The 12,816-nt window shown below is 43.1% G+C and overlaps 1 protein-coding gene across 1 annotated transcript in view; it reads right to left on the reverse strand.

Moving 5' to 3' along the window:
• LOC144828114 (dynein axonemal heavy chain 5-like) overlaps window positions 1–12,816 on the reverse strand; it is a 1,079,012-nt gene that overhangs the window by 1,032,452 nt on the left and 33,744 nt on the right. The window contains exons 7-10 of the mRNA XM_078686235.1: window positions 11,448–11,549; window positions 5,160–5,346; window positions 522–687; window positions 335–428 (exon numbers count right to left, since the gene is read on the reverse strand). Coding sequence (XP_078542361.1) covers window positions 335–428; window positions 522–687; window positions 5,160–5,346; window positions 11,448–11,549 — 549 coding nt within the window. The remainder of the gene's footprint in view (window positions 1–334; window positions 429–521; window positions 688–5,159; window positions 5,347–11,447; window positions 11,550–12,816) is intronic.

A 12,816-nucleotide genomic window follows, 5' to 3' on the forward strand; every position in this document is an offset into this window, starting at 1 on the left:
TAGGAAAACACCTTGGTGCCCCTGCACTTATTCTTTTACAAATTACGCTCTGTTGAGAGCAAAAAGAACAGTTTTCTCTTTTGCACGGGTAAAGAGAACCAACTAAATAATATTGCAATGTGCTTACATTTGTCGTTCAAATGTAGCCTTTAGGACAGCTTCTATCGACTCAAGGGGCTTCGATCACAAACCATGAGCTGATAATACAGGGCTTTGGGTATGGGTTAATGGGCACAGGTGCTCATCGAGGGAACAGCAACCTTCATATACTCTTTACCTAATAGTCAGTTCAGGAATATAATAAACACACCATCCACAATAAACAGATAATTACCAGCTTTTTCCAAAGTTTTAATATCCTGGACTTTGCAGCTTGAAGAATGCTCAGCACTTTTTTCACTTTTGGGCTCTTGAGTTCATCCAAAAGACTATCAATGGAAAAAAAATGCAAAAGAAATGATTTACTCAAACTCGCTTATTGTGTCAAGCCTGGATTTCTCATTAGAAGCGGGTGAATTCACCTGTTAAATGAAGACATTCTTGACTTCCAGTACTCGAGCTCTGCAGAGGGACCGATGTCATCAGCTTCTTTTCTCATCTGCTCACTTTCCACCAAGACCTGTTCAATCTGCTTTATCCAAACCATGAGCACGCCTTCCAGCTTCTCAATGATCTCGCTGTTACCACCTGTAAAGAGATGTATGACGTTACAACGCATGCTATTACAACGCATGCCTTTACGACGCAAGTTTTACAACGCAAGTCGTTACAACGACTTGCGTAGGGGGGCGCTGGATAGTGAATAGTATAATTTACTATTCCAACTCCAGTCCCCGTGGATAGTAGGGAAGGTGTTCGAAACTATTCCCTATCCTAGAGTGGCCCCCAGCGCATTTCGTTGTAAAAGTTGCGTTGTAATGGTTGCGTCGTAAAGGCACTTCGTTGTAAAAGTTGCGTTGTAAAGGATGTTCCCCCCTGTAAAGGAGTAATGCCATGAATACAGCTCTCACAAGTGATCAAAGTGGGTGCAACGCCTGCAAGCCAGGGTTCTTCTAGATAAAACTGCATTTTCAAGGATTTGATGTGACTAAGAGCATGTGCTCATCCTCATCTACTGCCACAAATTCAGACAAAGGGTCTCAACTACAAGAAAATTATGAGCACGGCGCTGCAAGCCATTTAGTTGCGCCATGTTGCGTCATTCTCAAAGCACAGGGATATGTGGTATTAACATCAATACGATGCATCCCTGTGCTTTGCCTTGCACTGGTGCACAATTGGCTGCCATGCCCCGGTCCAGGCACCCTTGCATGCCTGCATCATTTTGCAAGGGTGCCTGTGCTGCAAGGATTATTGTTTTTGTGCAGGAAGGTAAAACAACCATTAATGGCATTTTTCTCTTTCTATGCGTGCTGCATGCAGCACACATAGAAAAAGGAAGAAACAAGGAGAAATAAATCTCCTCATTGCAAATTCCTACGTAGGATTCTTAAGCATTCTCAGTTTTACAAAATGTTCTAAATCCGGGAATGCATCAAGTTCCATGGAAGTTGCGTCGGAACACCTACAGTAACTCCCAATGAACGCCCCTTTCACGCAGAGAAATGCGTGAATGGGGCCCATATTTACGAAGCCATGTAAAGTCATGCTGAGTGACTTTACGTGGCATTATAAATATGAGCAAGCCCATTGTACCACCGGTGAGGCTAAAAAAGTGATGCACAGGCGGAGCAATTTTTTATTTTTTTTGTGGAGTTTTATATAGCGCGAACTAGACCCGAACCGAATCAGGTATCAGAGAGCTTTACATAGCACAAGTAACGTTTTTTTTTTTTTTTTTTTTTTCACATTAGGACACACTTTCATTTTTAGGCACGGGGAGATTAAGTGATTTGCCCAGAATCACAGGAGGTTTTGGCGTCGTTACCGAGACTCGAACCCAGAACCCCAGGTCCGAGGTCGAGCGCCTTAGCCGTTAGGCCAGCTCCTCTCCCCAATGGCTTGTAAATAAGCCACTAGATTAGCAGGAGTATTTTGTTGACTCATTCTACTTCAGAAAAGCATGGCTCAGACAAGGCATGTTCCCCTGACACACTCCCTCAGTTATACAATGTGATGCAGAAACTGCACTTTGAGGGACAGAAGTGCGGGAGTCTCTATAGGTCAACGTCAGTATGTGTGGAAACAGACAAGCAGCACATTCATCTGCCCTCCCTCTTACAGGCATCTCCTTTCCATTTCACTGAAAAGGGCCACCCTCCCACCACCATGGCCTTCAACAAGGCACTTTTATTTTCCCCTTAGTCACCAATGTCTAAAGAATACAACATACATCAGTTTCTACACTGGACCAAAGTGTTTAGAGAGATCCACGTTGGTAAAGAGTGAAATAAATAACATATTAAAGTTTGATGCATAAAATATCAAAGCTATTGCTGAGGGATATCCCCTTTCAGAGAAGACATCATGGCAAGCTGCGAATTACCATGTGGGACTGTTTTGTCTGGTTGTAAAACCACACGGAATTACCATTTTTATGGGGTTTTATTGCATATCTTTAAAATATGCTCTGAATAGATAGTTTATGCATGCACAGGACTGTGGGAGGGGTGGGGTGAGGCATGATGGAAGAGGGTGGGGGAGTAGAGAAGGCAAGGGGTTCTTTCTTCAAGCAGAGTTGAGCATTGTATGCTCCCCTGTTAGATAATTAACGGATTGAGCCTTGGCTCCTTCTACAATTAAAGCCTCTTATGATTTTTGTGGCCAAAATTACAGACAGAAAAATCTACCAACTATATATCATCTAGATGAAATTCCATGCTCGTAATTTTGCTTCATTTGAATCTGAATCAGACCTAATGGGTGAAACTTTTACATTTGAGACCTATTCCGCTTTAAAGCGCTAACTCTACACAACTTTCTGATGGAAATAAAAGACATGGAGGAGTATAGTATTGGTTCACTGATCCCACCCACATGCTTCTATTCCCTTTAACAATATTGGTACAAAATTATCAACCACCCCACTTTCAATGGTTCATTCCTTCAACTGGTGGATCACATCTAGCTGACCAAAGTGTCTCACATCTCATTCTTCCTTATCTTGGGGGTTGGACAGCTGCTTGGTATCCTCAGTAGCTTGTTTTCTTATAACACTCCTTTAGTGTGGCAAGCTCACAATAGCCCATGTCACTTTAAGCACTATGCAAAATCACTCACACTTTGTAGTTGCACAGCTGGACATTCAGACAACAAAGCCATCATGCATGCATATTTTTGTGACAGTTGCTTACCCTAAAATGTATGTATGTACACGTTTGTGAGGTATCCATCAGATCCTTCACAGAATCAGTAATCATCATCTCCATGTCCCCAAACACCACTAATAATGCATAACTAATTCTTAATAGTTAGAGATTCTAAATTCTAAACCAACCTGCAAGCATTGTCCATGGTGGTGATGGAGAAGCACAGGGGTGCTGTGTGTAGGACCTCTACAACCGGTTTGTGTAGCTTTTGAGATTCCCCAAATGCCGAAACAATGAAGCATATACCATTAAAAATAACGGATATCACCGATCAATGCTGAGACTACCATAACCATACAAGTGGCAAGCTCTTATATTGGAATGAAAAAGCTATTGTGATGCCCTGTGAATAGAAGGTTTTCACGTGCAAATCCTGTGGCTCCTCATCTTTTGAAAAACATCTGTTTGTATAAATCATTACAAAGGAATCAGCCTATTTCCATTGTATCAGTGACATCATGTGTGAGGTCATGACTAGTACATTTGAGTGGTTTGGGGATTGATGTGTTACTAATGTTGTGTAATCACCTTATCTGGTACATTCCAAGGGTTTTTTAAGTTTTGCCTATTTTGTTTGTTAACGTTAACTCAGGTATTCACTGTGTGTGCGAGTGTTTGTGTGTCCTCAGGTTCTTGCGTTTTTGTATCCCCATTACAGGTTTTGAGCTAAATAATTCTGACTTGATTTTTTCACTTTCTCCTCCTATAGAGCAAAGTCCACACTCTAAATAGACAGGATATCATTAAAACAAAATACATATTCTTTGAGATACCTTCCATGAAATAACATGAATAATAAATACCCTTTTGGTGATGGAAGCACCAGCAATTTCCCCTTTAGTCAAATACTATCGAAACCATAAAGGTCCTTGTAATTCATGACATCAAGTATCTCATTGTTTCCATATCTTATTTGGTGACTCAAAATAGACATTTACAGCCTGATTCATGTACGGGCCGTTTTGCGTGGCCCTAATAGCGAATCATAGCGACTCGCTATTGAGGACACGCAAAACGGCATTCATGTAGGAATTGCTAAATCAATAGCGATTCCTACATGTTCTCTATTTGCGAGTAGCAATTTGCTACTCGCAAAAAAAGGAATGACTCCCCATTCATTCCTATGGGCCAAAAGGCCCATAGGAATGAATGGGGAGTATCCCTCATTTGCGAGTAGCAATTTGCTACTCGCAAATCAGATAGCGATTTGAAGGGTGCCAGGGGTGTCCAAAGGACACCCTGTAGCACCCCTAAAATGCACATTTGAACAGGTGTTGCGCACACACATGTCCAAAGGACATGTGTGTGTGAAACATGCAACTTAGAAAAATGCTTTTAAAAGCATTTTTCTGAGTTTTTGCTATTTACCGAGAGGTCTGACCTCTCGGTAAATAGCGGCCCAAAAGTGTAAAATCGCAATTTTTTTGTGTGTCATGAATAGCATTTGAGGAATCTCTATTAGAGATTCCTTAAATGCCATTCCTCGCAAATATGCGAATTCTTAAATAGCGATTTTTGCATTTGGGATTGTGAATACCAAATGCAAAAATCGCACTCGCAAAGGGCCAGATTCTCAGAATCTGGCCCTTTTGCGAGCGCTATTAGCTACATGAATCAGGCTGTTTGTTCTCTTGGCTCCACATCGCTTAAACTGTCTGCTTTTACATACATGTTGTGGTGTCTGGTTTAAATTCCCAGGCTCTCATTTAAAGACAAATATGATCTGAGTTTGCTCGGACTTGTCTTGGAGTTCCATCCGTTATCTAAACAACTACATGCAATTAGATTTGCAGGAGCTAGCTAAATACGTGGATGAAAGAAATGCTAACATTCAGGAAAAACAATACCAACCTGCTGTTATAAAGTCTGCAGGGTTATTTGAATTATTCAGAAATTCACCAACATCCACCTTCTGCAGCTCAATTTTCCCCTCCAAATTCTGTCGGGCAGAAGACAAGGTTGCAACAAAAGTATCCAGCGAGTCCAAGAAATCCTTTACTTGAGAGCTCTGCAGACCTTCCTTCACTGCTCCCCAGTTCTTGGTTTTACAAAAAATGAAAACAAGGACAGCGTGGGTTAGCCACTTCAGTTTATGACATGCTAGCCATAATGCATAGTTATGTGCTGAGAAATAGGATCAAGAAAGTGCATGAACATTTTTAATGTATGAGTCTATGAATCCAGCTGTCACATGCATGGCATGGTGTATCAGAGGGCATGAAGAGAGATAAATAACAGGAAAGACAACTGAATATGGTGGCCAAGGTTATTTTGAATGGAATAGAGAGAATAAGCATTGCCCACGCAATTGATGTTAAAAGTAAAAACAATTCTGTGAAGTGTCAAAATGTTATAGCCATGAAACAATATCTGCATAGTACTTGCAATTAATTGGTAAAAGCTATCTTCAACACAATTGGCTTCACTTATGTAAAGAAAGAGCTCATCAAACTCACAGTTCCCCAACTATATTTAGGAATGAGGCAGCTACCCTGTTTCCGCAGCCTCTGCCAGAGGAAACCTTTGACCACAGGCAGAATGACATTGGTCATTAGTCAAAGTACCTCAGACCATGCATTGTATTCAAGCGAAACTTTCTAATGTAAGAGCTGGATTAGAAATTAGAATTGATATTGAAATACATAAAAGTGGGATGCAAACGGGTACTGAAAAGGAGAGCAGCAGCAAATCAGCAACATTCGAAGATGGTACTAGATACTTGGACAATGCAAGTGTATAATTAAAGTAAATATCAGAATGCAGTTACAGATACCCCCACAATGAAAGCACAGACAACAACTGAGAAGGTCTGCTGCAAATGTAGGTTGCAGTTGCCAAGGCGTACGTTGATGTGTGATCCCTGCTCTTAAACACATGGATTCCAAAGATTAATTTAGATTAAGCATTAACTCATAAAATCCTTCCAAAATACATGAACGCAAAACATAAAACAGTGAATGGGCGTAAATCCTGATACCTGAAAATAAACAATATGATTGGAATCAAAATATGTTGCTAGAGGGATACAGAGGGAAAAGCAGCACATGAACTAAGCATCTGGTGGGGAAAAGTCAATTTCGAGCAACTTTCACAAACCGCATGCAATGTCTAAAATAGGTGTACTTACAGAGCAATGAATGATGTACAGCAGCATGCATATGTCATGTGAAGACTAATGGCCTGATTATGAGTTTGGGGGTGTGGGAGCGGGGCGGCATCCCACAGCCTTGCTCCCACCTTGCCAAACTCCACTGCCAACCACCCGCCGGATTACAAGTTTAAATCTGGGCAGGCTGTTCTGCGGTGGCTGGTCCAAGGTGCTGTCTTTCAAATGCTCATTGAAGAGCATTAAAAAGGCAGCACCGTGTGACCGCCTCAGCATGTTCCAACCATGCAGGAACTGGGATGCAGAAAGACAGGGGGCACACCATGGGCCCCTCTGCATGCAACCCCATGTACCGAGGCACCAGGGGGACCTGTGGGACCCCCTTGGTTTTCTCACTGCTACCCTCTTCATGGAGGGCTCACAGCCATGAAAAGGAGGGCAGTGAGGAAACTCATAACATGCTTTGTGGTGAAGCAGTTGTGCCTCCAGCTTATTGTGCGCTCAGACCGAGGCAAGCCTGCCAGGGATCGCAGATCCCTGGTGGTAGCAGCAATCCTATGGCGGTCTGACCTCGAAAGTCATAATACGGTGGTCGGACCACCCATGCGGCATTTGCCGCACCGCCACCGTGGGTGTGCAGTCCATTGGACTGCCAAACTCATAACCAGGCCCTAACTCTGTGGAAAATGTAAGCACTGGGGCTTTAAGTGGGCTGAGCTCCACCAGGTCCGACCCTATATGTAATGTCCTTAAATGTAATGGCAAAATAACTATTGAATCCTGAACAATGAGTGTAAAAAAACTTTAAGGTAATCAAAGTCAGCGATTTAGTTCCTGTTTATATTTCATGTTCAACTTAATCTTGCATTACCTAAGTGTGTTAACTATTTCTAGGATGTTGTATTTGCATATGTTTTTGGTACCATTTTACTTTTCTATAGTACTTTGAACTGAGTCATCTCCAGGTGTTCATGATGGGGACGATTGAGCATTCTGGAGCTGAAGCCGAAGGTGGGACAAAAAAGTGTTCATAATTCATTGTCATCCAATCCTTAGCCTCTCTTCAGAACACACAGAGCACACAGAGCAATGGCCATGTATTCCAGTTGCAAATGTGTGTGAAAGAGGTGCACAGTTGTCAAAATGTTGACAAGGCAAAAATAATCAAAAATCCAGCGCTTAGAGGTGAGTGGGTATACTGTTTATTTGGAGGGTGCTGTCGTGAAGGAGATGCAAGGAAATGCATTCAGGAGAGAGAGTGACAAGAGTGTGCTAAAGAGGAAAGAGTTAAGGTGTGCAAGAAAGTGCCTCTTTTTGAACAGTAAATATCCACTTGTTATTTCAAACTGTAAGTGCACTGGGCCCCTGCTAATCAGGTTCCGAGGGCTAGATCTCTTTCCTCAAAACTGTACCACGATTGGCACAACTTTAGTCACTCTTCTATAAGTCCCTAGTAAAAGGTACCGCTGGCACCCCCGGGTACTGAAGAGGGTCCTCTGGGGTTGCAACACTGATTGTACCACCCCAGGGCCCCCTCACCAAGGCTATGCACTCTGCCACTGCAGGCTGCGTGTCTTGGTGCAGGAAAATCCGAAGAGTAGACATGGCACACAGCCCTGTGTGCCATGTCTCTCATACACTGTATAAGGTTTAGGTAAGCCACCCCTACTGCAGGCCTTCAGCATTAGGCAGGGTACACTATATCCTATGTGTGGGTCTATCTGAATGAATAGATAGGTCTCTACAGTGTCCAGCCAATTCTGTGATATTGTAAGTGAACAGGGAAGCCATAAAGAGTACATGGGCTCGACACTCATCAACAGGTGTTTCCTTAATGGCTTCACTGATTTCTAAGGTGTTTGGTACCAAACAACTTGTTTTAATAAATCCTGCCTGTGTTTGATATCTTACTAAATTCACACAGGAGACTCTTTTAGAGGATCCCCTGAAACCTAACCAATTACTAGTGGGGCCTCTAACCGGTTTTCACCAGGCTGGCACCACCATACATGTTTCTGACCTCAGGGGTGAGAACCAGTGCTGTCAGAGGACAAAAACAACACCTGCTCTCAGCGGAAAGCTTCAAAGTCTTTGACACCTTTGAAATTCAACCCAAGAAACCCCAGGATAGTGAGGGAGGCCAAGCCACCTTTCCTGCTCCACTTTTGACTGGAAGGAAGGTGGGAAAATTAGTTAGTTGAGGAGGAGGCCCCCACAGCCTACACCACTCCTAGGGCAGGGCAGGCGCGGTGAACCTCTCTCCTGAAATTGCACCAACTTGCAATGGTGAGAAAACCTCCAATCAGGGCTAAAGTAGTGCCTTTTCCCACAAAAAGTAGTCACTAGAGGGCGTAGACACCCTACTGGTAAGTAGCCTTTTGGCTATTACCTGTCGCCCCTTGTAACACCCCTGAATTCAATATTTAGGTGGCTCCCCGAAACCCTGACTTCAGATTCCACTGACCTAAAGAAGATAAAGAAGAAGACGTGCTGCTGATCCAGTAACTGCTTCAGAAGAAACCAGCGCCAAACCCTGCCAACTGCGAAAGGACTTGACAACTGTGGTCTGTCATCCCTATCTGCGACCTGTGCAGCCTCCAAGAAGTCCGGAGCCCTGCCAGCCTTCACCAATTGCCTGGGATCTCTCTTTGGACTATTGGTACTAATCCCCGACACCCCCCCGGTAAAAGACCGCTACAAGGTGAAGACCGACATGGACTGTGTCGACATGTTTCACCTTGTCACCCAAAAGTTGCAGCAGCCAAAGCCTGTTGGTCACCAGTCTGGTAACTGACCCCTTCAATGCATCCACCAGCCTGAGAGATCATCACAGTTCCTGTGACGGGTGCTGGAAATAGCCCCGCTCCTGTGAGCATATACCCGCTTCCTGGTGGCTTTGACTGCTTGAAAGCAGCAACTTAGGCATTGGGCACGACCACCCGACCGTGACAGACTGCCCTTATCACACCTGTAGCTGAACACTACCAGTGAAGAAGCAGTTCTGCATATCAAGACCTCCTGCACCTCCAGTCCAGGTAACCCAAAACTGCATGTTGTGGACGAGCCCTCTGGACTCCAAAACTCGGACTCCCCTAGAGTAGAACTTCCCATGAGTTCTGCACAACCTGTGTCCTCCAAAAATCAGTAGTGGAGTGTTGCTTCCATCAACTGTGACAGTAAATGTGTTGGCAGTACTCTGCTATCTAACCGCATGCTTTTCCTACCCTTGACCGCAACAGTATCTGCTTGACGGTATTGACCCTTATTGCTTAAAACCTGTAAGCCGTTGTTTCTTGATCTGCATTTGGTTAAAAATCGACATACAAAGCATTTTTTAACTGTTAATTAAGTTCTTGGTTTCTAAAAATATATATAAGTATACAACTTTATTCTTTTACAAACTGGTCCCGGATTTACTCTCGAGTGTGTGTCTCATTTATTGCCTCTGCGTGTGACAACACATGCTTAGCAACTATCCTATGATAAGCCTAACTGATCCCCAAACAACCACAAAAAGAGCATTACAATTATCTGCTTTTAACTCTGCACGACTATTGAGTACCCACTAGACTTTCTGCACAGTGTACTTCATTTTAGTACACGATATAGAGAGCCAGCGCCCTACAAACTTTAAGATATGCAGATAGGGGACATGTGGAGAGAAAAGGGGTGGACATCTCTAACATCGAGTGAACAAAACAGGAGTGACAGAGACTCTCTGAAGACCACTAACCATTCCACAGGCCTTCGTGTGCAGTCTCATCATTTCAGAATGGAAACAGTTTCAATATTATTTATTTAAAATGAAATCATTGTTGTTACTCATTTATCTTAATTTGCTAAACACCATTGACAAAGCCAATAGTCCTGGCTGATTTTAAGTGAATGTCAGTTGTTCTGTTATGTATCTGGATGCAATAACAGAAAGCTCAGTGAGAAACCAACATCCCAATTGGTTGCACACTATAAGAATCACAGAAATTTAGTTTACATATTCTTGTTATGTTATGTTATGTTATGTTATGTTATGTTACATTTTATTTCTATAGCGCTTACACTCTTAATTACACACCCCTTTTAGTGACACCCACTTTTCTAATTCTACACAGATTTCGAGGAAGCAGAGAGTCCAAATGGCTTTCACTGTACCTTTTCAAGCTCAGTCATACTGACCTCAATGTACCTTTCATCCTCATACAAAAACTGGATGGGTGAGATTACCAGAAAGCGGCTGGTTCTAATGCTGAGGAGACAACATCACATTTGTTTGCTGTTTCTATTTTCTGTAACAGGCCAGCACTTGAAATTCTATTTAATCTTGGTCTGATATGGGGTTGTTTCTTCTTTTTTTATCCTACTGGTTTGTTTTTAATTCCTATCTTTTTATTACAAAAGCCTTTTCCCTTTCTCCAACGACTAGATGTTTACTGCAAATCAAATATCATTAATAATATAACGTGGCTACAAAACGTTATTTTCACCAAAGCTTACACATCTGTGGGGACAGCTTCGGTAGGATGAGTGTCACACCTTGCCTTTACTCCAACAAGGACATCACTGAAGCAGAGTATTATGTTAAGAGGTACAGCCATAATGAAGATGTTTCAGAGCCTGAAGCTCAGAAAGAGTGTGTTGCCCATGCCATATGCAGATGTGAAAACCAGCATGGTAGTCTGCACATGACTGGCAAAAGGTTTTCTTATCTCCTTTCCTATAGGATCTTCCGTTCTCGTCCTAGCAGCCTGGCAGATTCTTGGTGCTTGGCTTAAATGTTGCTGCATAAGCAGCTGGTATGGCTCTGATTAGACGGGTAGTGGCTTTGTAGCATTACCATTCAGAGTACTGCCTAGCAAATGGGGATTATGCACATATTTTGGATTTGAGGGGCTGCCACTCATGTTAAGTGGCCGGACCATTCGCCAGTTTCTGGAACTGTTCAAATCTGAAGATAGCATCACGCGCCATTTCCTTCATGAAAAGACAAATAACAATCTATGAGCTAACAAAATTATAAATCAAAATGCTTAACATACCTCTTGTGATTTAAGTGCTGGTACCATAACATGGGAGAGCAACATTTCGATGCCTTGGAGAACACTACCGTTCGTACACTCAAACATGCTGAAATTCACCTCCTTAATAATATAGAGAAAATATAGAATTATAAAAGTTTTAAAACCATTTCTGTCTACATGTATAGTAATGTAACTGAAATTGAATCTACAATTCACATATGAAACACAATATGAGATGCAACATAATCAACATAAACATTCTTTAACTGTGTTGCATATCTGGCGGTGGAAGACATCCACCAGCGCCACCGTGCATGTACACAAATCAGTCTCCAAATTCAGTGAGGAGACTAACTTCATTGCTTGCAATCTCATAGCTTTATAAATGAGCATTTCATTTCCACAACTTCTGCTCTACAACCATATCTGATACAATTAATCAACAGAAGGATCCCTGACCAAATATTGTGCGCAGAAATATTGGAACACAAAAATATTGTAGTAAAAAATGTCATGGTCTAATACTTTAAAGTCAAATTGCGAAATTGTGTCAAAAAATATATAATTTATAACAATTTCAATTGAAAAAGACATGTGATGCCTACCACATGGTGCAGGGATGTTTAGGGATAGGTGCCCCCAGGCCCCATAGTGTAGGGCCAGGGGGGAAGCCAGGGGGGAAGGGGCCTTGCTAGAGGCCCCCGAAATCACTTTACACCGGTCTTTTCATGCCAGGCGAACCGCCATGAAAGGGCAGGTAGAAAAGGGGCACTGTAATCCCAAGGGCAGTGCCTTAGCAGGCACCACCTCTATTGTAGGGATTACTGTCCCTCTAACGGTCCAACAGGCTCATCATTTTATACATATACATTAATAAGGCTACACTACATCCATTACAGAACTGTGATGAGGAAAGGCCACCTGACCTGCCTTGCTGTTTGCCCTCACCGGGGGCCAGGAAACCAGGAGACGGGAGCTGGGAGAGGACTACACTCACCAGCAACCCCTGTGGTCCCGCTAACACTGTCTCCTCACTCTGCGCCAGGAGGCGCCTTCATAAGCCACCAGGGGCTCCCACAGCACGGGACATGCGCAGGCAGGTCGCGGTAGGGCAAAGCCCGGGCCAAGGGCAGGCCAGTCTACGCTCGTCAGCAGCAGGAGGAGGCTGGGCTGGGTCCCCCCTTTTCTTTGTGAGATCTGGTTGTGTACCATATCCATCGGTCCCCTGTGCATGTGAGGACTCATCTATAAAGGTATTGTAACCTGTAAATTGTGTCTGTCCACCTGTTTGTTGATGTGCCCATCACCCAGAGTTCCTATTGGGTTTCCAAACTGTAGTATATTTTAACATATTATCTGGTCATGGGGAAACGGAAACAAACGAGCT

This window comes from Lissotriton helveticus, chromosome 4_1 (assembly GCF_964261635.1).
Source record: "Lissotriton helveticus chromosome 4_1, aLisHel1.1, whole genome shotgun sequence".
NCBI lineage: Eukaryota > Metazoa > Chordata > Amphibia > Caudata > Salamandridae > Lissotriton > Lissotriton helveticus.